Source organism: Scatophagus argus, chromosome 7 (assembly GCF_020382885.2).
Source record: "Scatophagus argus isolate fScaArg1 chromosome 7, fScaArg1.pri, whole genome shotgun sequence".
Taxonomy (NCBI): Eukaryota; Metazoa; Chordata; class Actinopteri; family Scatophagidae; genus Scatophagus; species Scatophagus argus.
Window position 1 is genome coordinate 155524 of NC_058499.1, and position 26782 is coordinate 182305.

The 26782-nt window shown below is 43.0% G+C and overlaps 2 protein-coding genes and 1 long non-coding RNA gene across 13 annotated transcripts; 2 read left to right on the forward strand and 1 right to left on the reverse strand.

Moving 5' to 3' along the window:
• The first annotated feature begins 527 nt into the window (after nt 1-527).
• tnnt3a (troponin T type 3a (skeletal, fast)) lies at nt 528-10988 on the forward strand. 11 transcript variants are annotated; one of them, XM_046394743.1, is made up of 15 exons: nt 536-625; nt 2144-2187; nt 2407-2420; nt 2987-2995; nt 3459-3605; nt 4957-4974; nt 5697-5715; nt 5805-5850; nt 5945-6061; nt 6210-6287; nt 6418-6531; nt 6725-6837; nt 6944-7034; nt 8891-8931; nt 10666-10988. In XM_046394743.1, the coding sequence occupies exons 2-15, from the start codon at nt 2168-2170 to the stop codon at nt 10700-10702; spliced, it is 864 nt and encodes a 287-aa protein (XP_046250699.1). In that variant the 5' UTR covers nt 536-625; nt 2144-2167; the 3' UTR covers nt 10703-10988. The 11 variants fall into 11 exon arrangements, with proteins under 11 accessions (XP_046250700.1, XP_046250696.1, XP_046250699.1 ...); XM_046394742.1 differs by lacking the exon at nt 8891-8931 and adding an exon at nt 8148-8188 and having other exon boundaries at nt 537-625; XM_046394744.1 differs by lacking the exons at nt 2987-2995; nt 8891-8931 and adding an exon at nt 8148-8188 and having other exon boundaries at nt 528-625.
• A 1747-nt stretch (nt 10989-12735) lies between these two features.
• Nucleotides 12736-13137, forward strand: LOC124062350. The gene is made up of 3 exons (XR_006843902.1): nt 12736-12877; nt 12955-13010; nt 13087-13137. It is a non-coding gene; the product is annotated as an uncharacterized LOC124062350 (long non-coding RNA).
• Nucleotides 13138-15880: 2743 nt separating this feature from the next.
• On the reverse strand, nt 15881-19182 carry myod1 (myogenic differentiation 1). Its single transcript, XM_046395050.1, has 3 exons — nt 18398-19182; nt 17533-17614; nt 15881-17088 (listed from the first exon to the last, which is right to left on the reverse strand). Exons 1-3 carry the CDS (start codon nt 18986-18988, stop codon nt 16868-16870), a joined length of 894 nt encoding a protein of 297 aa, XP_046251006.1. The 5' UTR covers nt 18989-19182; the 3' UTR covers nt 15881-16867.
• Between the last annotated feature and the right edge of the window lie 7600 nt (nt 19183-26782).

A 26782-nucleotide genomic window follows, 5' to 3' on the forward strand; every position in this document is an offset into this window, starting at 1 on the left:
GACTCACAGCCTGATGTCAGGAAGTGTTTGTGTCACATCTCTGTTCTCGTAATTTTATTGTTTCATGTTTTTTAGGGATATTTTAGGGATATTGATTTTGCTCGTCTCATTGATTCTTGACAAACCAGGGAGTCAAACAGCACAAATATGGATGAACATGTCAGATTCATAGCTTGGATTGACAAATTGTTCAGGTTCTTGTTCTTCTATGACTGTGGTGTACATTATGTTTATATGCCCCAGACTTCTGTAAGAGGTCCAGGACAACATGGCTCACTTTCCTGGCATCCTCTCACTCTTAGAAGAAATTTGCTTGCCTCATGCAGCTGCCCCAGAATAGCAACCTGGGGGCGTCTTGGCTGCCCCCTTCTCCTAACTTGAGCCTCCCCTGCTAACCCTAAACCTTCCATCTCCTTATTGAGTGCCAGCATTGAAAGGGGGGGGGGGTGAAGTTGTGTACCCTGCCCATGCCCAGCCTCGCCTCCAGGCCAGCTCCTTGGCCAATGGGCAGGCTGAGTGGATCGTGTGTCACTATAACAGAAGGACATAATCAGCGCGGTAAGTTTGCAGAACCTTACAGCCTGTCTCGGCCAGCAGGGAGCTCGCTTCTTTCAGCTTTTCTGAGGTAAGGAAGAAGGGAGAGTGAGAGTGTGAGTGGTGGATCAAAACCTCCAGTTAAATGTTCCCAAACATCACCCAAACTGAGGACAACTAAGTCTACATGTGTTAAAATCACTGCCATGACTAGTAGAGGCTGCTGCAAAGGTCTGGGATGATTGTGTTCAAATAGCAAACAGATAGTGGACCACAGAGGAAACAGGCCTTCCTCTGAAGCCTACAGAGTGTGATGCTTTAGTGTCTGCATGCCTGAGGAACTGATGAGTCATTTTATTATGTTGTATCTTCAAAGTGAGCTTAGAAAATATGTTTTTTTTGGAGATTGAAATATGAAGTTTTGTTATCTTAAAGGACGTTGTTGTTGTTTTTGTGTCAGTTTGGTTAGAGTCCAGTGACCCAGCGGAGGTTCATACCTGAGGGATTTACAGATGGCTTAAAGTCTTTGAAGCAGCTTTCTGCTTCAGGAGACACAAGATTATACTAACGAGTCATGGAACAGCATGACAGCAGCAGTGATAAATCTCCTTGTTAGTTTCAATTTTTCATTAACTTTCTTTTTTTTTTTTTTTTTTTTGGATAGCACAACATTTTCTTCACCATCATGAAGCTGTAAATGGGTGTGGCATGTGTGTACATTTAAGTGCACATAGCCTGAGGATAAACACTTTAACATACTGGCAAGGAGCCATAACAGCCATACTGGATGTAAAGGAATCATTTAACGTGTTGAGTGTTGCCAATGTTACATCTTAGTGTAAACAAAAAAGAAATGTGTTTGGAATTTACAAGACTAAAAAACAAACAAAAGGAATGCATTAGACCTTTACCCTTTACCCTCACAGCTCCCTTTCAGGGTTTATTTTAATTCTCGAGCAAAGTGGCCTCAGTCAGCAGGGAGCCTCAGGAAGATGACTGAAGGAACCATGTAAGAGTGAAACAGCCAGATAAGGAGATGAAGATGGAATTTGGGTGGTGGTCCAGGAGAGGAAACCTAATCTCTTGCGCTGGTTCCCCTGAAGCCAGATCTGTGACCTGTGCAGCTGTCCGATGGAAATAGCTGTGATGTTCAGACGCCTTTATGGTGGTCTCATGCTAATGAGGCTAATGGGCAACTAATCTGACATCTATCCACCGACAGATCCAGTAATGAATAAATTCAGGTCATGTGTGTTTATCATTGAGTCAGTAATGTTTGGAATTTTCATGCAAAAGGACTGTATGCTGAGAATGATTTTATATGGGAGAGAAGCTGTTCAGAGATGAAGATATGTTTCTGAAGATGAAAAGTCTTGAACATGTTTGATGCCAAATGGAATGGAGTGACAGGAGAGGGCATGAGGTTTACCTTTTTTTTTTGGAGTGGTGGTGAAATATGTGTTGGCAAGCAGGTGGGGTTTTGACAGGGCGGGGCCGGTAGCAGATATTTAAGACATCTGCAACTTAATCCTGAGCTATAAATACGAAGGCTGCTCAGTCGCTCCTTCAGGACTGACTTTAAGTCGCTTTCTTCTCTTTTTACCTCCAGGTTGCAAAGTCCACTCCACTCACCATGTCTGACACTGAGGAAGTGTAAGTCAATTCACATTTTCATTCATAAATTAGTAGTTTGGCAAATTCGTCTGAACTCACTCTCCACTTTGTAGTTTTTTGTTTGTCAGAGAGTAACATCTCTGCGTTGCTCTGTTATTGTCTATGCAGTTGAAAAAAGAAGCTACTGAACAGACCTCGAGTTATGATTATTTTGTCTTACTGTATCTAATCAGAACTTCTTTTCCTTCTGTCTTGCAGTGATCAGGTCGAGGGTAAGTAGCAGCATTTTCCCTGTTTGAGAAAACAAAATTTATCCAAATGAGGTTGTGGTACAGTCCGGAGTTCCATGCTAAATCCCAGTATAATTTCTGAATCTTGCTAACTGATTTTCCATTCCCCGTAGAGAGTTATTTGCACTGGAAAAAATTTGTGCGTTCGCAGGTTTGGCTTGACTCCTCCCAATACAAGTTGTGCAATAATGCTCTCTTTTTATAAGCAAATCTGCACTTCTATTATCTTCCCGCTGTGGCATGGTTGCAGGCCCCAATGCTGTCATCAGGACAGTGTGAAATATACAGTGAGAAATCTAAACTTCTAAAATCCAAACTACACTGAACTGTTGGCAACAAGTCCTGCAAATCTGCATGATCATGTGCAACTGAACAGTCCTCCTCAGCTGAACGTCATGAAGTTAATTCGATCGGCACAGGAGGACTGTGTTATGTATGCTTAGCATGGATCCCCAGTGTGCCCTCATTTTGTCTTCTGTCAAAATGGGTACAAAAGGGATCTTTTGATAATGTTCTTCTGCTCCTTTCTTTCTCGGACGGACGTGAAGAATACGATGGTAAGACGCAGCCTGCAGACTCTGGATCACAAATCTCATGTCACTGATACTAATTTTTTACATAATGAAAACGTGTGTTCTTATTTCCACATGTACTTTTTGTGGCATGTTGTTAACACTAACGTGATCTGAGATATATGAAGACACACAGGTTAAAAACATACATTGCATCAGGAGAGAATTTGTCTCTTTCTGTCTTCAAACACACCAAATTGCAATGCAGGTATCAATGACATCTGACCCATCACTGACAGTCCTCTTCCCTCCTGTAACCGCTTCTCACTTGCTTTAGCGCCATCTGGTGGCAGTTCCTCCAAACTGTCCCTTCATGAACCACCTCAAACCTCCCTTCTCCTCTTTCATCCACTCACCCCGACCACCTCATTCCGTTCTCCCTTTCTCCTGCTTCCATTAACCCTCTCACGCCCTTCCTCTCCCTGGTGACTCGCTGCATGTTGTGTAGCTGTAGAAGAGGAGGTAGTAGAGGAAGTAGAGGTGGCCCCTGAGGCGGCCCCTGAGGCAGAGCCAGAACCAGAACCAGAGCCAGAGCCAGAACCAGTGGTAGAACCAGAGCCAGAACCAGAGCCTGAGCCTGAGCCTGAGCCTGAAGGTATGTGGCATGAAGGGGGGAAGGGGGTATTCTCTCATCCTTTCCCAGGCGACAGGTGCGCTCAACGGGCTGTAGCCAGCCGGACAGACTCCAGTGATCCTGATTGGTACACATGTTCACCATGTCCACTAATGCTAATGCTACCTTTCTTTTAGGAATTTCTGTCAAGATTATGAGGTAAACTGGCATAGGCAATTTTTTTTTTGATTATTTCTCATATTAGGGAGACACATCTGTTAAGAGTTTATGTAATTTTCCTTGACAACTTCTAAAATTATAAATCTCAGTGGTCAAAACATTCTGGCTTATTTTACAGGCTATGTGAAATAAACAAGTTGTGTTTACTCAACAACTTGACAAGTGCTAGTTAATTAGCAACTTAGCTTGCCATACTGTATGCTAAAATGGTGGACAAACCTATCTTTTTCAAAGAGGGGAAAAATTTATTCTAAAAGTCAAAAATTGGCATCTTTTACCAGTGTTACATTACTGTCACTACTGAACCACATGTACCCTAAATACTAGTATTTAGTATTTAGATGGTGGACATCAGATTGCAGACATACTCTGTGCTGAGATGCTTCTTTGAAGAGAATAACTGACTGCTAAGCAAGTCCACTCAATCAAAAAAGAAAAAGATGCCATCTCAGGATTTCATCTTTTTCAGAATTCATCTTCTGAATTCATCTCATGGATATCGCTGTGCTATTTTTCATTTTGCTAACACGCTGGCGTTCCATTCACATCCCAACATGGTGAAGGCAAATTCTAAAAGGAAACAATACTTGTGATTTAATAGAATTAAATGTATGACAGATGTCTTAATGCCAAACCCAAACCTCTGGAAAGTATGTCATCTTCTGATAAATGAACTGTAATTTTGTTCTGTCCTGTTGATGAAGTTAAAAATCATTGTTGCATCATGTCATAAATCTTCCCTGACTTTCCGACTTTCACATTTTACTTTGAAGTTTCTGAAATGTCCCATGTGAATGCATGTGAACGCATGCACGGTTAAAAGTTAAAGGGATCATACTTTGTTGAGCGGCTTGAAGGAATCATATCAAATCAAATCAAAGATTTTTGTAGATGATTGTCAATTCTCAAAAACTAGTTCTTATCTGAAACACTATGAAACACAGCTGGCTGCTGCTGCTCGATTCAACTTGGCTGTTATTTGAGAATTTACGGTAATAAAAAATTCATCTGTGAGGGAGAGAGTAGAGATGCTGCAGCTGCAGCAGACTGACTGTCTGCCATAATTTGACTGACTGCTTGAACAGTTTGCTGCCGTCAGGCGCTCACTAATCCTGTTGTCTGCTCTTTTATTTTGGATGCTTGCTGCATGCAGAGGCCATTGAAGAGGAAGGTATGTTGATTTAAAAACTTCTGATGCATCTGAAGTCTATCATTCTGGTTTTGGAAGGACTGCAATGTCCAGGTCTGATCTCTGAAAGCCTGATGTTCACCAAATGTCTGTCCAAATTTTATCTTTCTTTCAAAATCCAGGAGCGCTGCAGAATTGAAAAACCAATTTCTGACAAAAACACAATTTTCATTCTTACTTTGAAAAGCTTTGAAAAAAACAAAATTACTAGTGGAGAAAAAGGGTGAAAGAATATGAAATGCTAACATGTGCTTCACGGCACAGCGACCCCACCGTTACTGCCTGGCTATGCCACCCGTCATCTGCATGAAACGATTTTGTCTTGCTTGTGTAAAAATGATTTGGGGTCAAGCCAAAAACACCAAACACAATGTAGATTCAGCACATACAAATGACAACTTCAAGCCAAATGAAAAAGTCCTGAGACTAAAGAAAACTGATGTTAACATATGTGATGCTTCAGATTTACAGTGACTACACTCAAACTTCATAATCTCTGATGTTTTAATACTTTTTATCTGTTTGCTCTGGCAATATTTATCTGTTTTTCTAACCCTTACTTAACCTCTTATGAACAGAGCTACAGTCTGAATCTTAGTGTGTCGTAGAGTAAATCCATGTACTGCCTGAGACAAACGCAATAATCTGCTGTGTTTCTAACCCCATGACATGTACTGTTCCCCTCTTCATATCCTAACCTGCAGAGGAGAAGCCAAAGTTCAAGTAAGTTTCCTTCTCATGTCATCAGATGTCAAATGATTTCTGTAGACATCAAAAACAGAATTGTAAGAGCAGAACTCTGTCTCCTATAGGCCCAGCGCTCCCAAGATCCCCGAGGGTGAGAAAGTGGACTTTGATGTAAGCACAGCTTAAGTGCAGATCTGAAGGATCTCTGCTGTTGTCCAGGCTTCCAGTTTGGCTGACTGCTGTTTTGTGTTCTGGTGCCCTGCAGGACATCCAGAAAAAACGTCAGAACAAGGACCTGATTGAGCTGCAGGCCCTGATTGATGCTCACTTTGAGTGCAGGAAGAAGGAGGAGGAGGAGCTGATCGCCCTCAAGGACAGGATTGTGAGTTTTTATATAGAGGCAATGAGGCGTTTCCCCCGGTTCCAGGCTAAGCGATCCGGCTGCTGGCTGTAGCTTCATATTCACCACAGACTGTGGTGGGTCAGACTGCGTTGAAATGACTGACGGTGTGTTTGCGGCCATCCTGCAGGAGAAGCGTCGTGCCGAGAGGGCTGAGCAGCAGAGGGTCCGTGCTGAGAAGGAGAAGGAGCGCCAGGCCAGACGTGAGGTTCGTGTTTTTATCTTTACTTCAGCTCATCAGGAGCCCTCTCGGCTTTGATCTAAAGTCCCTGTGTTACTGGGCAGCAACTGTTGGGTCTGGCAGGAAGGTCTCACTCTGATTTGTTTGTGTGAACCAGGAGGAGAGGCGGATCAGGGAGGAGGCTGATGCCAAGAAAAAGGCTGATGAAGAGGCCAAGAAGAAGTCAGCTCTGTCCAGCATGGGCTCCAACTACAGCAGCCACCTGCAGAGAGTCAGTACATACACTGAGTATCCACTGCTGTAACTGAGTACTGCATGAACCCCTGATGTTACTTGAGTCAGATTAGTCTTTCAGAAACACATGATGATTCTGTAAACTACACTGCATTTTAAAGAGGTAAACAAGCTCTGCATCTGTGTGGTTTGGCACCTCTGTGTGTGTGTGTGTGTGTGTGTGTGAACAGGCTGACCAGAAGAGAGGAGGCAAGAAAGAGACTGAGAGAGAGAAGAAGAAGAAGATTCTGGCCGCCAGACGCAAGCAGCTGAACATCGACCACCTGAATGAAGACAAGCTGAAGTACGATGGACAGAAAATCTTTTTGACTGTCACAGGACACAAAAACTAAAATCATTGTGCTGAAATATTTGAACTTTTGAGACTGATGTCTTTGTTTCTCCTGCAGGGATAAAATCAATGAGCTGTATGAATGGATGCGTCAGCTGGAGTCTGAGAAGTTCGACCACATGGAGAGACTGAAGAGGCAGAAGTACGAGGTGAGAATCAGTTTACCGACTGGTGATGACGTTCACTTCATCCACATCCTTGTGTTAAGGTCCCCCTGTGGATCACCTGACTGTTTGTTAGTAAAATAAGGTTTGAGCTGAAGGTGGGGACGCAGCATCAGAGTTTTTTGATGATCTTATTTTTAAATAATTTCATTAACTGTCTGATTGTTGATTACTACTTACTACTACTACTGATTCTGATTCTAATTGATTCTACTTTGAAAAGATGTCCAGTTCTTACAAAAAGTGCTTAAACCCCTTTTTGATATTATGGAGCTGAGATCTGCCTGACTGTCTGCTACCCTATACTGAAAACTACAGAACAATCAGATGAAAGTGAAAGTGACATATTTTGTCATTGGAGGGAACTCACTCCAACGAAATTCGTGCTCTGCATTTAACCCACCCAAGTGACGTGCACAAACACACACAGCAAACCCGGGGCAGTGGGCGACCGCGTGCAGCGCCCGGGGAGCAGTGGGGGTTAGGTACCTTGCTTAAGGGTACCTCAGCCATGGACACCGGGACGGGGAATCGAACCAGCGATCCACCGGTTACGGGTCCGACACCCTAACAAATCATTCATTAATCATTCATTCACTCTTTCATCAGACTGTTTCATGTAACAGTTTTAAAGCTCCTAAACACACGTTTGTAGAAATATTTAACTTTCCTCAGAATTACTAGAAGTATTGCCTTGGTACACCCACTGAAGTGTGAGAACATTTGAAACAATATCTGGTCCCAAATGCACACAACAGTTAACCTCTACCCACCTCTGTGTACTCTTATTTCTGTACTGTGATCCACACACTCAAATTCACCACTCAGCATTAAAAGTACCTGAACATTACAGTAGTGACAGTCAGGTCAGTTCATCAAACACTGAAATTTCATCCTTAGGATTCATATGCATGTTTTTGTGTCGGTCAGCACAAGTTAAAGATGGAAAATTTGTGTCCATATACATATAGATAATACTTTGTGAGTGACAAACTGCTGTGATACTGTGTAGAAACTACTCGCATCACAGAGCAGCAGCTGAATGTTGTCCAGCTCAGCGTCTCTCTGGATTTGAACCCCCTTTGATTCCCTCTCCAGGTTACAACCCTGCGTAAGAGAGTTGAGGAGCTCAGTAAATTGTAAGTAGCAGGTTGTTGTAGCAGCATGTTAGCATGATGGAAGCTCAGAGGACCACAGCGCCCCCCTCCCCGGCCTCGAGAGGAGCAAAGAGAAATGAAGAGTTTGTTTCCAATAGTGACATTTTCATTAAATAAAATAAAATATCTTAAAGGCAGTTCAAAGAGCCCTGAGCTGTCGTAGTGAAAAATAATGCTCACCATATTTAATTAATTAAGGGCATTAATTATCAATTAATTTGTATTTTTATATGTGACATTTATGTTTTTATAAGGACGAAATACTTCTTTTGATTAGCAGTGTCATTTTGGAATCAAACTCTTAAATGATCTCTGTAAATGATCTCCCCTACATCCTGTCAGGATGTCTCGCTTGTTCAGGTGTGTGAGCAGGTCTAGCAGGTAAGTCAAGCAGAAGCTGAATCTGTAAACTGTCCACATTTCTTTTTAGGAAACCAAAATGGGCATTTGAACCCAACAGTGATTGGAATGTTTCTTCAACAAACTTGCTAAATGAAAACTTCACATAAAGGTTCTTTAGTAAATCCAATCACATGTGAACACAAAGGAAACACATATCACATGTGTGACCCCATCTTGGTTTCCCATGATGCCCTGCAGCCCAAGGAGTCTGCCTTCTGAGGAAAGCGGAGGGAAGTTGTTGTCCTTGGAGGTAAACGTGTTGTGGTGTGTGTCGTTTTTCAGGTTCTCACATGCAGGAACCGCATCGATGAGTTACAGAAGCAGTAAGTACTGCCAGTGCTGCGTTCACTGACACCCAGAACGTTGTCTGTGTGAAGTCTTCCCTTAGCCCAACTCACCTCTAAATGGGTGCTTGGTCCACAGATATCAGGCATCAATGATGACTGTGACATTTGAGTCAAGCATTTATTTTGTTTATTTTATTTACTTTCTATTAACACAGCATTTTGGCAGGTTAGCTAACATCCTAATATAGCTGCAGGCTAATAAGGTGAATGTTAGGCAGGCTAGCTACAACTGTTTAAAGCTAACAGTCTGGTGCCAGTTATAACCAATCAATCAATCAAACCTTATCTGTAGGGCACTTTTCATACAAGAATGATGTGGCTCCAAGTTAATGTTATTTTTCTGTCTTTGTCTCTTTATCACCTGTACAAGAGTGACGCCATCAGCCCAAAACAAAATCTTTGTGTGTGCTTACTCCTTAGGCCAATGAAACACAATTCTGATTTCACTTTTTGTTTCTCTCAGTTTAACTTAACTCACCTGAAAATTGGATCTTTTGTGTCTGAGAAACGTTAACATTCGAGCTCTCTGGTGTCCTCAGGAAAAGGATGAATAAAAGTGTGCTAGCAGCAGCGTATCCAGCCTCCAGCAGCCTAACAGTATCCAAACGTGTGTAGTAAATATAGTACCCGACTGGGAGATACTCAGTGGTTATGAAAAGTACAACAATGAAGTACATGCTTTTTCAGTGTGAGGGTCAGGGTCCTCCTCTTCCTCTTCATACTGACCTGCTGAGCTCATTGTGTGTGACAGCCAACACAGCGGTAAGAGAAGGTGTTCACATTAGCTCGGCTGACTCAGTCAGGTGTGTGCAGGTAAGTCCTGCATGAGTTTGTGACTTTTGTCTGAACAGGACCTTCGTGTCCTCAGTCGTCATGATGTTTGCTGCTGCATGTCGACCAAAATCCCTCTGAAAACTGACTAAACGCAAACCAGATTACATGAAATGTATTTTGTGAAATTCATTATTTGCTAAGTTTGGAGTATTACTTTCTGTGAACATTCTTCCTCCACATCTTGTCATTTGTATTTTGCTCCATTACATAAAATACTTTGCCTTTTAAATGTCAGGGAAACACTAATCCTTCAGGGAAGAGAACAGAAACAGTCAGGGGGTTTTGTTAGGTCTCCGAACATTTTGGACAATCAGATCAGTGTGACATGCAACTGCACAGGAAACTAAACCCTAACTAAGTGGACAGAATCAGTGATACTGTGGATTGCTTGTATTTCACTAGAAAAAGTCTGCAGTAAAAATACACAGTAAAGAAGAAAGATCCTTTATTAGTCCTGCAGTGGGGAAAGTCACAATGTCACAGCAGCACAAAGATAGCAAATAAAGGTACAAATAAGGGAATACTTTTCTCAATTGTTTTAAAATTGTTTAAAAATAAATTATAGTTTGTTTTTAAAGTTTTAAAGTTTGTTTTCTGAAGTTATTTCAGATGACAAGCTAACAGATAAGCTAATCAACTGCTTACAACACGATGCAAAAAATAAAACAAAAATCCACCTCCATTTTCAACAACATGCAAACATTGGCAGAACCAAATTGCTTGTATTTCTGGACAAACCTGAGTATTCCAGCCTTGGTGGAGGTAAGAACAGACAGCACAGCTGTTCACCGAAGTGTGAAGCGTGAATTGAAACAGAAACTCGGTTTATCACAGAATTCTGACATGTTTCCATATTTTCTGTGTTCTGTATTACAGCAGCAAGAAGGGAGCCGCCGCTCGCCGCAGGAAGTAGATCAGTTCGCCTCGTCGCTACTCAGAAACCAAACTGCGATCGTCTCGGACACATGCCTGATGAAAGAACGCACACTGTGGAAAAGGTCTTAGCTCAGAAGAAGCCAGTAATGCTGAGGTTCACCCTGAAGTTTTCAACCCAAATCCTAATAAAAGCAACCAGGAGCCTTTAGCTGCTGCTCAATAGGAATAAAAAAACTAGTAAAACTTGTTTGTCGTCAGGTTTCCTCACCCTCCACTGTTTGGTTCTCAGTATTTTTGTAAATAAAGTGTGACTCTTCAAGCCATGTCTGTAGATCTGTTGTCATTTACAAGTCAATAAAGTTCAGTGTTTTTAGTTGTGTAATTTTAAAGTCATTTGTTCAACACTCAAACTGCAGAGCTGAACTGAACTCTCAGTAAAACTATTTTTATCTCAAAGTCTGACAATTCAAACAGCTTCATGTGTTTGATATCATTCAAGGCATCGAGGTTCCTTTAGTTTTCATTTGACAGCACTTTGAAGTGCAGAGGCCTAATGAAAACTCTGGCTTAATCATTTCAGTGAGGTTTCAGTAATTCAAACCCGAGACAAAGGGGTAACTCAAACCTGTTTCAGAAAGAAGGTAACTTATACTCGGAGTAAGATACCACGGTAACTTCATCTGTGAACATAACCTGGTCGGCAGCAGTAAACCCGGGGTTTCTGTCCGTCTCCTTCCCTTTAGCGAGCCAAAAGGCTGCTTCATTTCCTCATTCATTCATTCGTTCAGTTACGTTTCAGTGGAGAACAACCGAGTAATTATTATAAAAATGTGATGTTCTATTATTGAGGATCCTGTAGACGAGGAGGCTGCTTTAGTTCACAGGGAGTTGTTACGTTTACGTCAGGAGAGGAGACCCACACTGGATTGTTTGTCTCGTTCCAGTCCTTTGCCCTTTTTCTGACTGTAGAAGTCAGATGTTGCACATTGAAATAAGCAGTGAATGATGTTGACAGAGAGGTACAGTTAGGTTCAATCATTTCACCAGTTTTCACCTGTGATGTTTTAATAGTGATTAAACACTAAACGTGCTGTGACTCGAGCAGCAGTTTTTCCCATCAACTTCCTGCCTTTCACTGCTGCCAAAGATGTTCTCATAGTCGGTGTGTGCCTACAGAGGACTTGTAGTCCTGCGGACCATAAACAGGGGGCCTCTGATTCTCACTGGCCGTTGTCATGGTCAGTCGTAGTATCAGGGCTCCATTCGTGATGGCTTTTTATAGTCATGGTGCTTACCTCAGAGTCAACCTGCTCAGAGTTCGCAGTTTAACTTTGTTGAACCTCCTTCTTGAATTGGACTCCAGGGGTCCGTTCCATGAAGCAGGTTCAACAAACTCTGAGTATGTATGTTAACTCTGAGTTGACAAACCCTGAGATGAAAAACTCAGAGTTTCCTGTTTCAACAAAGCGGATTCGCATTAGTTTTGTTGACTCTGAGTATGTTAACTCTGAGTATGTTAACTCTGAGTATGTTGACTCAAGCTCGTGCACCGCGACCATAAAAAAGCCATCATCAATGGAGTCCCGATTCCCTGATTCACCACGGAGGCCAGAGGGCAAAGAAAGCGCTCAGCATATTTTTCACCGCTGGAGATGGAAATTTTGACAGAGGCGTACGGTGAATATCGGTAAATATTCAGGAAAAAAGTAACACGACAGCTTTTTTTTGTTTAAGTTTTGTGTTTAATCACTCACAAAATATTGCATGTAAAATATGGTATTGACCCTCTGTTCATGTAGGTGCAACCCAGGAGGTGAAAAACGGGTGAAATATAAAAATATAATTCAGTCAGGTGAAGCTGAAACATAACATGCCTGGTTGTATCTCACTTTGCTAACGTTTGACATGTCAAACTACTTAAATGTATTTAAATGATTTAATACTGGACAACTCTTTCATCCCCGCATGATGTTTCCACACATTCTGTTCTCTGTAATGTTTCATTAATTAATGTGGTGAAGTTAACATCTGACTCCTGTCTAGCCAACAGAAAGAGGGCCCTAAAACGGGTGGAGGACCTGCACCACCACCTCCAACAGAGGCAGAGGAGATGGCCCTGAGCCAAACTACTGGAAGGCCAGTGGCTGAGGGAATCCCAGGGGGCAGCTCACCTGAGCCAGTCACCCCCAGGACACAAGTGTCTTCATAACATGTAAGAAGTCCACACCTCTATAACGTTTTTTATGAAGCCTCTTTTAGAGACAGGACGTTTGTTCTTGAATCCAGTAGACTCTGAGGGACGTCTCCACCTGTTGGAGCCTCATGTAGCCCAACTCCAGCCTGTTGTATGTAACTCAACACACCAAAACTCATAACCAATAGTGGTATAAAGTTCACAGAATAAAATGGTTGTCTTCAAAGGATAATGAAGATGAAGACACTGTGTCTGCTGTCACAGAAAGGCCTACAGAGGCATCATATTAGATCAGCTTTACATGCACATGTGACATTCTTGTATGGATTTATATTGACATGTTATCCTTTTTTAACAGAGCGTAACTGGACAGCATGAAGAGGGTCCATCAAACTTTGCAGCACCAGAACACAGTGAGAGTTTCAGTAAACAACACAGTTGAATTCTGTACAATTGTACATGTAGAACAATATGACTTAATGTCATTCTTATGGATTTCCAGTTACCAGTTATACAGAATCCATCTCCTTAAACTGACTGAAAGAACAGATAAGGAAATGGTGCACTTGGACCACCAGATCCAAAAGGCAGATCTGGAAATCGAGATACTTAAATACAACTTAGAGGTGGGTGTGCAGTCACAGGTAAATTTAATTTATTATTGGAACAATATGAAAAACTAACAGAAAAATGTTCTCTTTGTCTCTCGCTGTCTGTAGGATATAAGGAAGACTAAATAAAATCAATGTGTGACAGTGTGGTCGTGCTTTTATTGAGTTGACCTGAAAAATGGTTATTGCACATGAGATCTCTGATTGCTCTTCCATCCTGGTTTTCTGGGAGGTGGATGGGGTCCTCCTCATGGTCTTCTGTTTGTAGGGCAGAGTGTTGCTCTCCTCTAATAGTCGCAATATTATGGAGAACAACACAAGCCACACTTATGTCACAGGCTCTCTCAGGGGTTACTCTGAGATGACGTAAGCCCTGGAAACAGGCTTTCAGCAGGCCTACAGTCATCTCTAGCCTGGCTCTGGTCCTGCAGTGTGCCACACTGAAGTGCTGCTGGGGGCCTGGTTGAGGGTCTGGGTAAGGGGTTGGCAGGGGTAACTCCTGTCACCCAGAAGGAAGACTTCAATTTCTCAATTGCAAGATGAAAGAAAGATGAAAGTGACATATTTTGTCATTGGAGGGAACTCACTCCAACAAAATCAGGTACCTTGCTCAAGGGCACCTCAGCCATGGACACCGGTACAGGGAATCGAACCAGCGATCCACCGGTTACGGGTCCGACACCCTAACCAGTGCAGTGTTTCAGACCACTTACCATAGTCCAGTCTGTTGCTCAGAGTAGACCCTCGATATATACAGGAGTCATGCTCAGACCCAGGCCACTTGGCTTCATTTGTGATGATGTGAGCTGCATCACAAATGACTTTAACAGTACAGAAAATGAGACAGGTTAGTTGAAATCTGTGGGAGGACTTCCTGTTCACATGATATTCATTTTGTGAAGGAGCAGTGATAGGAATGTGAGTGCCATCAATGCAGCCAATCACATTTGGAAATCCTAAAAGACATTCAAATCTTTGCTCCCAGAGGTCTCAGCAACATGTTAACAGAAAAATTATTATTCATTTGAAATTATTTACCCGCAGTCCCATTTGATGGCCCTCACAGGCTTGTGGCCAGGAAAAACAAGACAAACTGAGAGAAACCGTTTCAGAGCGAGGCTCACCTTTCGGACAGCTCTGCAAACAGGTGCTTTACTTATGTGCTCTGCATGTTGTATAAAACACTCCCGTTTGCAGAAACGTAGAGCAACGCAAAGTATCTGCTCAGTGGTGAGTTCACGGCCACGGTGGGTGATGTGAGTGATGACAGGACGGATGAGGTTGTGAATGTATTGCAGTGACTGTAACGGAAAACGATAAGGCTCATATAAAAAGTCGGGACAGGATGAAAGATTACCCAGACGTGCGAGGAAAATCCTCGCCCGACGCAATCACATTTCTCTGTGAATCAGTATTGCTTCTTCGTCTACGGGCTCCTCCAGAAACAGACACTCGATTTTCGTAAACTTAGCAGGTTCGACGGAGACTCGGTGAATAAGGAAACGGTTCAGGCTTATGTTCCGTAAAGGGGAGGAGTCAGAGACAAACTCGGGGTTTCTGGGATAAAACCCGCTCCCGACCAGGTTATGTTCACAGACTAAGTTACCGCGGTAACAGACTCTGAGTGTGAGTTAGCTCGCTTTATGAAACGGGCTTAACTTACTCCTGAACTTACCCCGATCTCAGGGTTAACTTACCTCGCTTCTTGAAACGCTTAACTCAGGGTTTCGCTGATTTCAGGCTTAACATACTCAGAGTTTCCACATAACCTGCTTCATGAAACGGGCCCCAGGTCTGAAGTAGCTGAAGCTGACAACGTCATCAGCATCCAATGGACAAACACTGTAATGTCACCTTCTTCTGACCACATGATTTGATGCCACCAGATTCACACCACAGTGAAGAAACTGCAGGAGCAGAGAAGAGGAAGAAAGAGAAGGAGGAGCAGCAGGAGGAGGAATTTGAAGGATGTTTACATTCTGGGATTGGGAGGAGGCCCGTCAGATGTTCGTACTGCAGCACAGAGTGATGCAGTGAACGCATGCTGAGACTGAAAAAGCATTCAGGTGCGGCTGCAGTTCTACTGTTTACGCACATGGTGGTGCTGCTGCTCTGAGGTCAAATGTTCTGAACTTCAGCAGTTTGTTTGATAAAACCCAGACAAATTCAAAGAATAAAGTTCAACTAGGCAAAAATGAAAAATGTAAAGAATGAAAATAATCGTCAGAAAGGTTCATAATTTTATGACCCTCTTGAAAATTTTATCAAACTTCAGATTTGAACTTTCTGTTGCATTTCTTCATGTCAGATTTTGTTTCACCTTTTTCTAACACAAATGTAAAAATATGAATCTCTTAAAAATCCAAAAATAAATTTCAGAGAATTTTGACAAATTAAATTCAAAGCAGACTCAGTTTTGTATAAATAAGCAGGTTGATTTATTTGTCATTCGACTTCACTCAGTTTTCAAGTGTATAAATATAAAGTTTAACATTTTCACAACAAACAAGCTCATACAGACAGAAACTTTAAATACATAATTAATCCATTCGGCTGGAACAAATCGTCTCTTATTTACATCATATGTACAGACAGAAAAATGGTCCTCCGACTGAAAACAAGTGAGTTCTGACTTTGATTGGGCCAGGAAGGAGCTCTGCTGCCTGTACTGAACTGTAGTATTAGTACAGCCTCGGTGTAACAGGGTTACTGCAGTCGTGTTCTCCTGAGGGAAGCCAACAGCTGGGGTTCAGATGGACCAGAGTGCAGGAATGTAAATGGATGATTTTCTGTTTTGTTTTGGCCGCCGTCCTTCAGCGAATACATTAATGCACAGACATGAAGTACAAATCCATCTGAAAGACTTGAAAAATCTTCTCTTAAAAATACAGCAGGATGTGAACTCAGTGAACCTGATCAGAAGTTCTCCCAGCATTCAGGAGCTTTCGTCCCCGTCTCAAACAATTTAAACAGCAGGTGTGGAAGGTCGTCTGTGCTGGGAAAATAACTTCAGTATATTTAGTCTGGAACAATAAGATCAACTTTTCATTTGGCAAACTCAGAAAAATAATAAAATCTGTCACTGAATTTTTTTTTTTACAGCTGCTGACTTAAGACTGAATTAAGATTTAAACCATCTGTTGTTGTTTGAAAAGGTCTCACCCATTTCCAAAGCTGTCAGTCTTTATCAGCACACAAACATCAGATCTGATAAAACATCAAACTCAGTCCACTGATGAAGACTGTGGCAGCTCAGCGAGTGAGGAAGATTCTTTTTGACAAACTTCATGTACGATCTCACATTTAATTATTTCTGTGGCGGGACGGAGCTTCCAGATGCTTGCAGTGTGGATCTGTGGAGCTGAGTGACTGGATAAAGAATCCCGGGGGTGAAGGTCTATAGGACCTGATAGATCAGGCTGGGGTCCTGGCTGGCGGTTGGGGAGGGGATATGGACTGGCCCCAGGGCCGCCGTCTCTCTGGATGGCTCTGTGGGAGGGGACCCAGGGCCGTCGACGGTCGGCAGCAGGCCGCTGCTGTCGGTGGAGATTCGCTCCACTATGCTGGACAGACAGTCCAGACTGGAGACCACCGAGCTCCGGTCGCTCTTCAGTCCGCCTGCACAAAACCAAATGTGAATGAGTCAAACATCAGAAAGAAGAAGCAGCAGAGAGAACAAACACGGTAGATTCATTGAGTCTGAAGTCTGTTGTCTTGAGTTTAAAGAAGCAGCAGTTTGTTCCTGCTGACCTCAGAGGAGGTGGACTGAGCTTCTCTCTGCACCAAATCAACGAGTTTCAGTTAGAAGAAGCTCAGCCGTCATGTGAAGTCCAGTGAGGAATATTTTCAGTATTTTCCCACAGTACAACACATGTATAAAACTGCTTCCTATGTACTAATTTGTCATTCTGAATATCTTCCTCTTTCAAAATGACTTTGGTTGGCCTCCTCAACCTGCTAGTTTTTACTGTTTTGTCTTTGTTTCACCCCCAGCCGTAACGAGTCTTTTCTTGTCTGAATCTGCTGTCAAAGTGTTTTCAAACATCCTGCTGGATTTCTTACCGTCTGCAGTCTCGGAGAAGTACGAGCTGCTGTCGTAACTTCCTCTTCTGGTGGACTGAGAGCTCGGCCCGCTGTAATCCGTCTGCACATACAAAACACATTTTAGCAAATGAGACAGAGACAGTGAACTCATCACAGATCATCGATCACATCATCGATCTTATCTTCGGTTTTAAAGAAAACCTGCCGCCAACACTCACACTCAAGAGAAAAGTAAAAGAAGAAAACGGAGCCGAAAAGTGCCGAAAATAATTTGCATTAGTGTAGAATTAAATTCAATTCAATTAAATCCACACACTACGCACGAATGACACAATAATAATAATAATAATAATAATTGTTTTTAATGTTTTTCCTAAAAAAGTTTGACTTGTGAATTAAGAAACATTTAAATTGATTCGACACAGCGCGATGATTTTTCTGTCACTCGTCTTCCTGAAACAGAACTGAAGCGATCTGAATAATAAATTAGAATTTAAATTTCGTTAAAAGTTAGCCTGATAAAACAGCCGAGTTAGATTATTTTTCCCTTAATGATCACAACTTCAGTTTATCTAATTTTTAAGCTGAGGAAATAATCCGTTTGAAGCATCATATAAAACTTCAGCGTCCCTGTGGAATATTTTGTCTGTTAAATTGAAATTTCGTTGACCAAAATTAAATTACATTAATTAAAAATAACTAAATTGAATTAAAAACTGCATTTTAACTGCGGCCACAAGAGATTACTTAAGTAACTTTAATGAGATTTTTTGGCTCCTCCATTCCTTTAACAGGACCTGAAACAGAATGAAAGTGAACTGAAAGACGCGCCGGAGAGGCTCAGACTGAGTCCTCCTGCCCCTCTTTTCACACCTGAACTCACCATGCCGTCGGAACAGTTGGAACGGGGGCTGGAGGCGTCCGAGTCCCCGCTGTAGTGCTCCAGCACCGGGTAGAAGCCGTCGTCCTGCCCGCCGCGCAGCAGCGCCTGCAGGGACTCGATGTAGCTGATGGCGTTGCGCAGGATCTCCACTTTGGGCAGCCGCTGGTTGGGGTTGGCTGTCGTGCAGCGCTTCAGGGTCTCGAAGGCGTCGTTGACTTTGCTGAGCCGCCGGCGCTCCCGCAGCGTGGCCGCCTTCCGCCGGTCCGCGTTCGTGGTCTTTCGCTTGCAGGCCTTGCAGGCCCAGAGCAGGCAGCGACCCGCCTGGTGGTGCCCGCTGGGGGCGCGGACGTGCTCGTCGTCCTCCGCGTCGGCGTGGTGATGGAGGTGCAGGAGGGATGACGGAGAGGACGACGAGGAGGAGGAAGGGGAGGATGAGGATGAAGAGGAGGAGTCGTCCGGCTTCAGCAGGCCCACATGGACCAGCCGGGGGTCCAGGTCCTCGAAGAAGTGCATGTCACTGGTATTGAAGCAGGGGTCATCATAGAAATCATCAGCGGCAGGGATGGGGAAGGAGATATCCGACAGCTCCATGATTCAGTCCCAGAAGAAGAAAATCCAGAGGGACAGAAGCTCTTCAGGCCAGGACAAAAAGTTTTTACAGGAGAGATGAAGAAGAAGGAAGAGGAGGACGAAATGAGAAGTGGAAACTCATAAACTGAGAGTGTGTTGAGGGGAATGTAGAGTCACAAACTGTCCTGTTCTCTCAGCTGTTGACCTGCTTCATCTTATACGTGGGACACCCGCAGGGGGGCGGGGTCAGGACGTGATGCCACCTGAGGCCTGGCCAATCAGCTGGCAACAGGAGGGGTTTACAACTTGACGGTAATTAGCGTACAATTGCCCCAAAGAGAGCAGTAAGAGCAGGATGAGTACTGCAGTGTTGGCCAGACGCTCTTCACGTCATCGTCATTTCTGTCTTCTGCATTTATTTTTATTTTTACTGACATGACTTTAATATGAAACACATTTGGTTTATTGAAATGTGGCCTTTGAATCAAAATGTGCTGCATCATGGAGGGATGGACCAGTTTGAGTGAAAATAAATAAAACAAAAGCTTAAAGGAGAAATGAAAAAAGCTTTGAGGCCCGCTGTGGCCTGAAGGCCCACTGAATGAAAAATAAAGGAGTTAACAGGATACAAACTTTTAAAATCTAAAGACAAAAAATTCTCCAAAGCTGTTAAGATGAACTGGAGGGAAAATAATTTCAATTCAAATGAAAGCCAATCTTAGGAGAAATATTTCTCACCTTTCTCATCTATCAAATGTGAAAGAAAGAAGCACAAAATTCATTTTTTTTGTACATATTTGTGTATATCTGAGCATATTTTTTCTATTTATTTCATTTCTATTTTTATTCTTTATTTTATATTTCATTCTTGTTTTTATTTTCATGTCTGTTCAGTTGTCTGTGTAGCTCCATGTTTCACTGCACATAAACAACTTAACATGAAGCTCCTGGAATTCCTGAATTCTTCATTTTTTAACAAGAAGAATTTTTATAACAAAGCAGAAATCAGTAAAAATATGAAGTTTATTTCAGCAGCTGAAATCAGGCTCAGTTGGTCAGAGCTGATTTGATTCCTTTGATGACTGAAGAAATCAATTCACCTGACCAAAAAGAACCGAACAATTTTTATTTTTTCATTTCTGCAGATGTGATCACAGGAAGTGTTACTTCTACAGTTAGTGCTCGCACAGCACTGAAGGTTTCATCTGATTTTAAACAGTGTGGACCGTGAAGTTTATTTGTAGACCAACTTTCTCCTCCTCCTCATCCTCCCCTTCATTTTTCCACTGCTCCTTCTCCTCCTCATTCTCTTCCTCGTCCTCTTCATTCTCCTCTCTGGCTGTTGTCAGCACTGCTGAGATTCTTGACACAAACCTGAAAACTCTCTTTATTCATTTTCACTTGACCTCCAGTTCTTTCATATGTTGCAGTGCAGGAGAGCTGCCACTGGGGGGCGCTGCACCGCAGATCCTCGCTTCCTGCAGACCAGTGCCAGACTGCACTTTGACAGGCTGGACAGTAAAACCCTGTCAGTCAAAGGTGACAGATGGTCCGAGGCCTGAAGAGAAAACATTCAAAGTGTAGGTTCAGGATTATCACTGTGACTCCAAGTCGACTGATGGGCCTTTAAACGCAGACTCTGACCCTCATCAGCAACCACAAGCAAACTGTTGATGCACTGTGCTGCTGTTAGTTTTTAAAAAAAAATTTTAAGTTACTTTATTAATCCCAAGCTGGGAAATGACTACTCTGCATTTAACCCATCACTGATTGAAACACACACACATGCAACATGCAGTGAAACACACAGGAGCAGTGGGCAGCATCAAGCGCCCGGGGAGCATATTGGGGGTTAAGTGCCTTGCTCAAGGGCACATCAGCCGTCTAATGGGGGGTGGGGACATTATCACTGCACCACACTCAAATCTTTCCTGCCCGTCCGGTGGGGGAATCGAACCAGCGACCTTCTGATCACAAGCAGCTTCTCCAACCTCTAAGGCTGCCCTCTAAACATGTCTTAACTTCATATTCAGGGGTTTTGACCTGTTTCTTATTACTTCAAATATGAAACTGAGTGCTGCAAAACTGTTTTTCTAACTTTATTTTCAAAAGATTCAACTATTTCAACTTCCAGACTTCTGGATGACGTAACATGCAGAGCTCTGAAATGAAGATCCCATCATCACGAATCAGTTGCAGCTTGCACGTGTCTTAAATTATTATCTGACATTTTGACCTGAACATGGAGACAATTTAAACATCAGCAGTAAGAATCAAACTGTTTTAACTGTGTATCCTCTTCTTCTCAGTGCTCTCTAACCCATAAAAGGTCACAAAACCATAATATATCATTAAACTGTGAAAACAACTTGGAGTTAATCAAAACACAGATTATCAGCATACTTGGAGGAAGGTGTGAACATGTGCATCTACAGCAGGCTTCACGTTGCCCTTCATTTAGGAAGCATTCATAATTTTAAAAAATAATTCAGGAAACCAAAGTAAATGTCTTTACTTTAATTCAAGGCTGCTGACTGAACATCAACACCCAAAATGATCCTGTAGCTGATCAGTGAGGCTTCTGAATGCCGCCACCAAATACCTGCTCACATTTATAAATTTTAGAGAAGTACATCTAAAATCTTCAAAGGAAGAAAAAAAATATGATGCGCATGAATTTACAGTATGCTACTTTCAAGAATTGTTATTAAATGCTGCACCTTGTTAGAACTGAAGTTAACTGAACAGATCTGAGCTCTTTCCTGACTCTCATAAACCTAGCAGACTGCAGGATGGACTGGTGATGAGTTCATTAACTAATGACAGCTCTGTGACTGTTTGGAGGTGGAGGCTGATAAAATTCCAGTGCTTTTAGTCTCTGTGCTAACCTAGGCTAAACCCAGGCCAAGGCCTGGACAGCCTGAATGTGTCATTGAATGGAAATCTAAATGTAAATCATGTGTTTAACCTTCCCATTGTGCTAAGAGAGGCTAACATGCAGATAACAAGCTAGCTGGTCCTGTCCTTCACAGACAAAATGCTGATAATCTGGTGGAGATCCTCTCGCTCCCCGAACGCCCCACTGGCAGCCCTGCTGAGCAGGTCTTCCGCCAGTTTGAGGCATTTTCCCTGTGGTGTCAGGAAGTGGCTCTTCTCAACGCTGTGTGCAGATCTCAGCAGTTACCAACAAGCACACCAACTTTCTCCTTCAGCTGGAGCAGCAGCAGCTTCAGAGCCGGGAACGCTACAAAGTCTGGCTTCTGAAACTCAGAGATCCATCAGCAGGAGAGGTCTACGATCTGAGCAGAGAACTACAGTAAATCCACCTGCACCTGAACCTGACAGTGAGATTGGTTTGTTTAGGATATGAATGAGGAGATCTGCAACACAGAATCCTCAAACTGCACATCAGTGTCACTGACTGACGCACTTCTTCCATCACAACCACAGCAAGCTCTCATTAATTGCTCCAACATCCACTTTTATATGAACTGCCCTACGAGAGAGATGACAGGAACACATCCATCAAACAAAGCGTATGTTAGTAATCGTCAGGTTTCCAGGTTCACACCCAACAGACCAGACTGTGAAGTAATTGATTGTGGTTGTGAGAGGTTGAATCCTAATGGTGGTGCCCAGACCCTCTGACCTCTCCTTTACAATCTAAAACTTCTTTATCACATTTTTGCTCCCTAGAGGATAGACATCACATTGATAAACAGCTGAATCATCAGCACAGCCTTTGACATAACAGAATACCATTCATAACAGACTTCATCCTGAGACAACAACGAGCTGACAGCCTGACCAACTGATGTCTCCTACATGAAGGGTTTGTGATGCTTTGTCCTCGTGTTATATTTGAAGAAGTATAATGGGGTGACATGTACTTAAAATCCTACGATCCACAGAGCCCACATCAAACTGAAGTGAGCAGTAAAGGACTCTGATTCGTTGTCTTGTTGAGGGACGAGACACTTGAGAGACGGATAACGAGGTGTCCCAAACTGCTGCTGACTGGACTCCAGCTTCAGTCCTCAAACGATTTTACACGACTCATAAAGCTGGACCGGCGGTCGGAGGCCATGCTGCGACGCGCCAACACCGTGATGCCACTGGCCATCTGGAAACACCATCAGCACCACAGTCCCTCTGCCACAGCATTAATCTCGCCAATTTTCCGGAACTCAGGGGGGAACCCTATACCCTGAGCCACTTTAGGCCAAAGCCCAGGGCAGGGCTCCAGGGGTTTAAACTCCCTCCCTCCTCCTCCAGCCTGCTGGGGTCTTCACCCCATCCTATCGACAAATGACGAATTCCAAACGTTCCAAAATTACATCTCTGCTCTTTGGGAAAAAAGAAACAGAGATGGAAAGACACCTGCTATGACAAAATGAAAGATAGCACAGCAGGAAAAATAAATCCTGTGAGGAAGAAACGTCAGCAGAGTAAAACGAGAACGCTGTTACAGACTGGAGCTTCTCTGTCTCACAGATAACATTTAGATCATAAATTCTATTTCAAAATGCATCCACAAATCACCTCTTCAATCCGGATCAGGACCCACGAGGAGCAACAAGCCTCCCCCACCCTGCCGAGGCCTTGTCAACCTGACCTCCGACTGACCTGAGCCAAGTAACAGAGTACCTCTACTCAAGTACTGCTCTCGAGTAGTGTTTTAACATACATGTACTTATAACTGTACTACAGAAGAGAATATTGTATTTCTTACTCAACTGAAATCACTAAATACTTTTCAGTTAGAAATTTTACTCGAAAAAAAACAAGTTTATTTTATTTTATTCTATTTTCAGATTTATTGTGTTTGAGTTAAGTTTTATCTTGTTCTGTAGGTGTCCCCAGTGCCAGTGTAACAGACTGCAGACTCGCCCCAGGAGGCCAGTCAGCTTCCACCAGGTGATGTTGCTGCAGTACTGACTGCAGTACTGACAGTCAGATCAGATGAGACGGAAGGTGTCAGGGTGTGTTGTGTTGGTACCAACGAGGTGCAGCCCCCAACTGGAACTCATGAAAGCCTGGTGCACTTTTCTCATCCTCTCCTGGTTTGGTCTATTGGTTTGGCTGCCTTCGCACATGATACACGTAACACATGACACAACCAACACCTCAGTCCAGGTCTGAACATGTGACATCAGGCTCTTTTTAAAGAAAAACTTAACAGAACAATGAGACAACACAGAATAATTCAATTTAATTCAATTCAATTTTATTTATATAGCACCTTTAACAATCAAAATTGTCTCTAGATGCTTTACAGAGACCCAGAGCCTCAACCTCCGAGCAAGCAGACAGTGGCAGGGAAAAACTCCCTTTTAACAGGAAGAAACCCTGAGCAGGACCCGACTCACAAGGGAGAACCATCCTGCTGATAGTCGGCTGGGTGAAGGAGGAGAAGAAGAGGTAGACAGGACAGAGAGGATGAAAGAAAGAGAGAGAGAGAGAAACATACATGCAGTAAACATCATACATTACAAAGGACAGACATGACAGGTTGTGATAATTGGAATTCTGAAGACTATGTATTGTATGTATTTGTTTTTTAGCTGATATGTTGTTTAAGTTAGTTCTAATATCACTACATAGAAGAGTAGAGAGATAGTAAAGAGACAGGATCCATAAATAGTTCACACACTCACAAACACACACACACACACACTCACACTCTCTCTCCCTCTTAATGAAGCCAAAATGTGCAGACTGACAGGATAGGTGTTGGTCGTCACCTGCTGCCTGCTGTAAACCACCAACACAACAACGACAGTATTGTCCTGCACTGTGATGGATTACATTACACACACACACACACACACACACACACACACACACACTGAGCAGCAGGAGATATACTGCTCTGCAGACAGTTGTGTGATTTGTTGTGTTTCTGGACTTCAATCCGTAATAGCAGACACCAAATGCAGCTGTGGATAAAGCTGAGACTGAAGCTCAGGATGAAGATAGTTAGTTAGTTAGTTAGTTAGTTAGTTAGATAGATACATAGATAGATAGATAGATAGATAGATAGATAGATAGATAGATAGATAGATACTTTATTGATCCCCAAGGGAAATTCACATGAATCTCGCTGCGACTTGTCTTGCAGGTTGAATGTTGACCTGATGAAAAGTCAGATGTTCAACAGAGTTATTACAGTCCATCCTGGGAGGAACATGAACACCTGAAGCCCATTTTCATGTTGATAGCTGTAGAGAAACAAAGACCAGGACTGACAGATGTGATTTAAACTTCGTTTATGCCAGAGCTAGAATCCATTCAAAACAGAGATGGATAAGTGGATAAGATGGATATCAAATTGAATGATTAAGCTGATTAAGTCACCTCTAACTGACATCAGTAGTCATCAGTGAGCAGTGTTCAGCAGACTGTAGAGCTGATGGTCTCCAAGCTGCAGCTTCTGTCCACGGACAGAAAAGAGAAAACTGAGCCACGTTTGGTTCCACTTAGGAACGTCGCCTCTCATTTTGAATTCCCGTCTTTCATCACATGACACGACTTATGTTGGGCCTCACGTCGTCATGCTTCAGACAGAACAGCTGGTGCACTAAACAGAACAAAAACAGATCATCTGTCCCGACGCCTGCAGGATCTGATGTTCACTTTTTTTATGAATGAGTTCATCCACCCCTAAAGTCATGAAAGACTTCAGTGAGTCTTTTCCCTCACATCCTGCTGATGAATTGCTATCAATTAGCAGTTCAGCTTCTTGTTGGCTGGATGTTCTGCTACCATCCAGAAATGAAGAATTTTACACACTTATTGTTGTATATTATAAAGTCACAGTGCACACGTGCTGTGAGGCGTCACACAAGAAACTGAACAAACTACACTTTTTCATCACCTGTAATTTCATCTGAATGAGCAGTATTTTCATGTGCACCTAAACTACCCACAATGCAATTCGACTGCCAACAGTCAGAGTTTGAGTTGCGTCTGGTCTCGTCACTTCATCTAACTCAACCAACTAACCAACTGATTTACTTCAGCTTCAAAGTTTTCAGCCAACTTGAGCCACATCGCTTCATCAGACTTGCCACAGCGCCCCCTGCAGACACGGAGGCCTTTGTACAATTTTAAAACAATATGCTGTAGAACTACTGCACTTCTTGTAAAAACATCAATGCATTCAGACATGTTGTTCACAATTGTGTTTCCTTGGGAAAAGTTCCACCTGTTTGTGTCCTCTTTTATCTTTGGACTTTGTTTGTGTTTGTACTGTGTGTGTTTGTGTTTAATAAATATTGCACCATCTTCATGGAGGCTGCTGTGTTTTTCTTGATGCAGCCTTTTTATTGTCCTACTTGGACACCTTACCTGCTGTGTTAAAATCTGTTTGGTGACATTTCAGACCGAGTCAGTTAGCTGGGCTGGTGTTGGCCCGGGCTGCCGCAGGTCACAGCTGTCAAACAGATCAGCAGGCCTTCTCTTACACTGCCCTCGCAGCTGTCTGTTAAGACTCCTCGGATCGTCATCAGCAGCGAAGTCCTCAGCTCACAACTCGCCTCATTACCACCCTTAATGGAGGGAAGACAGAGACAAGGTAAATACAATTACTGATCAGAGTGCGGGACACCCGAGCCTGCAGCGGTGCTCCGTTTCACTGCCAGGCCTGACACCAGAGTCTGCCTTGTTACAGGGACTATAGCCCATCGTAGGGCCACTCCTCGTCGCTCTTTTTGTTGTAAACTTCATCGGCCGTGTGAAGCATGTTGCTGCCTTCTGAAATGGGAGGTAAGTAAATCCCAGTTTGGCACTGAGGCCCGGTGAGACCCCTGGATG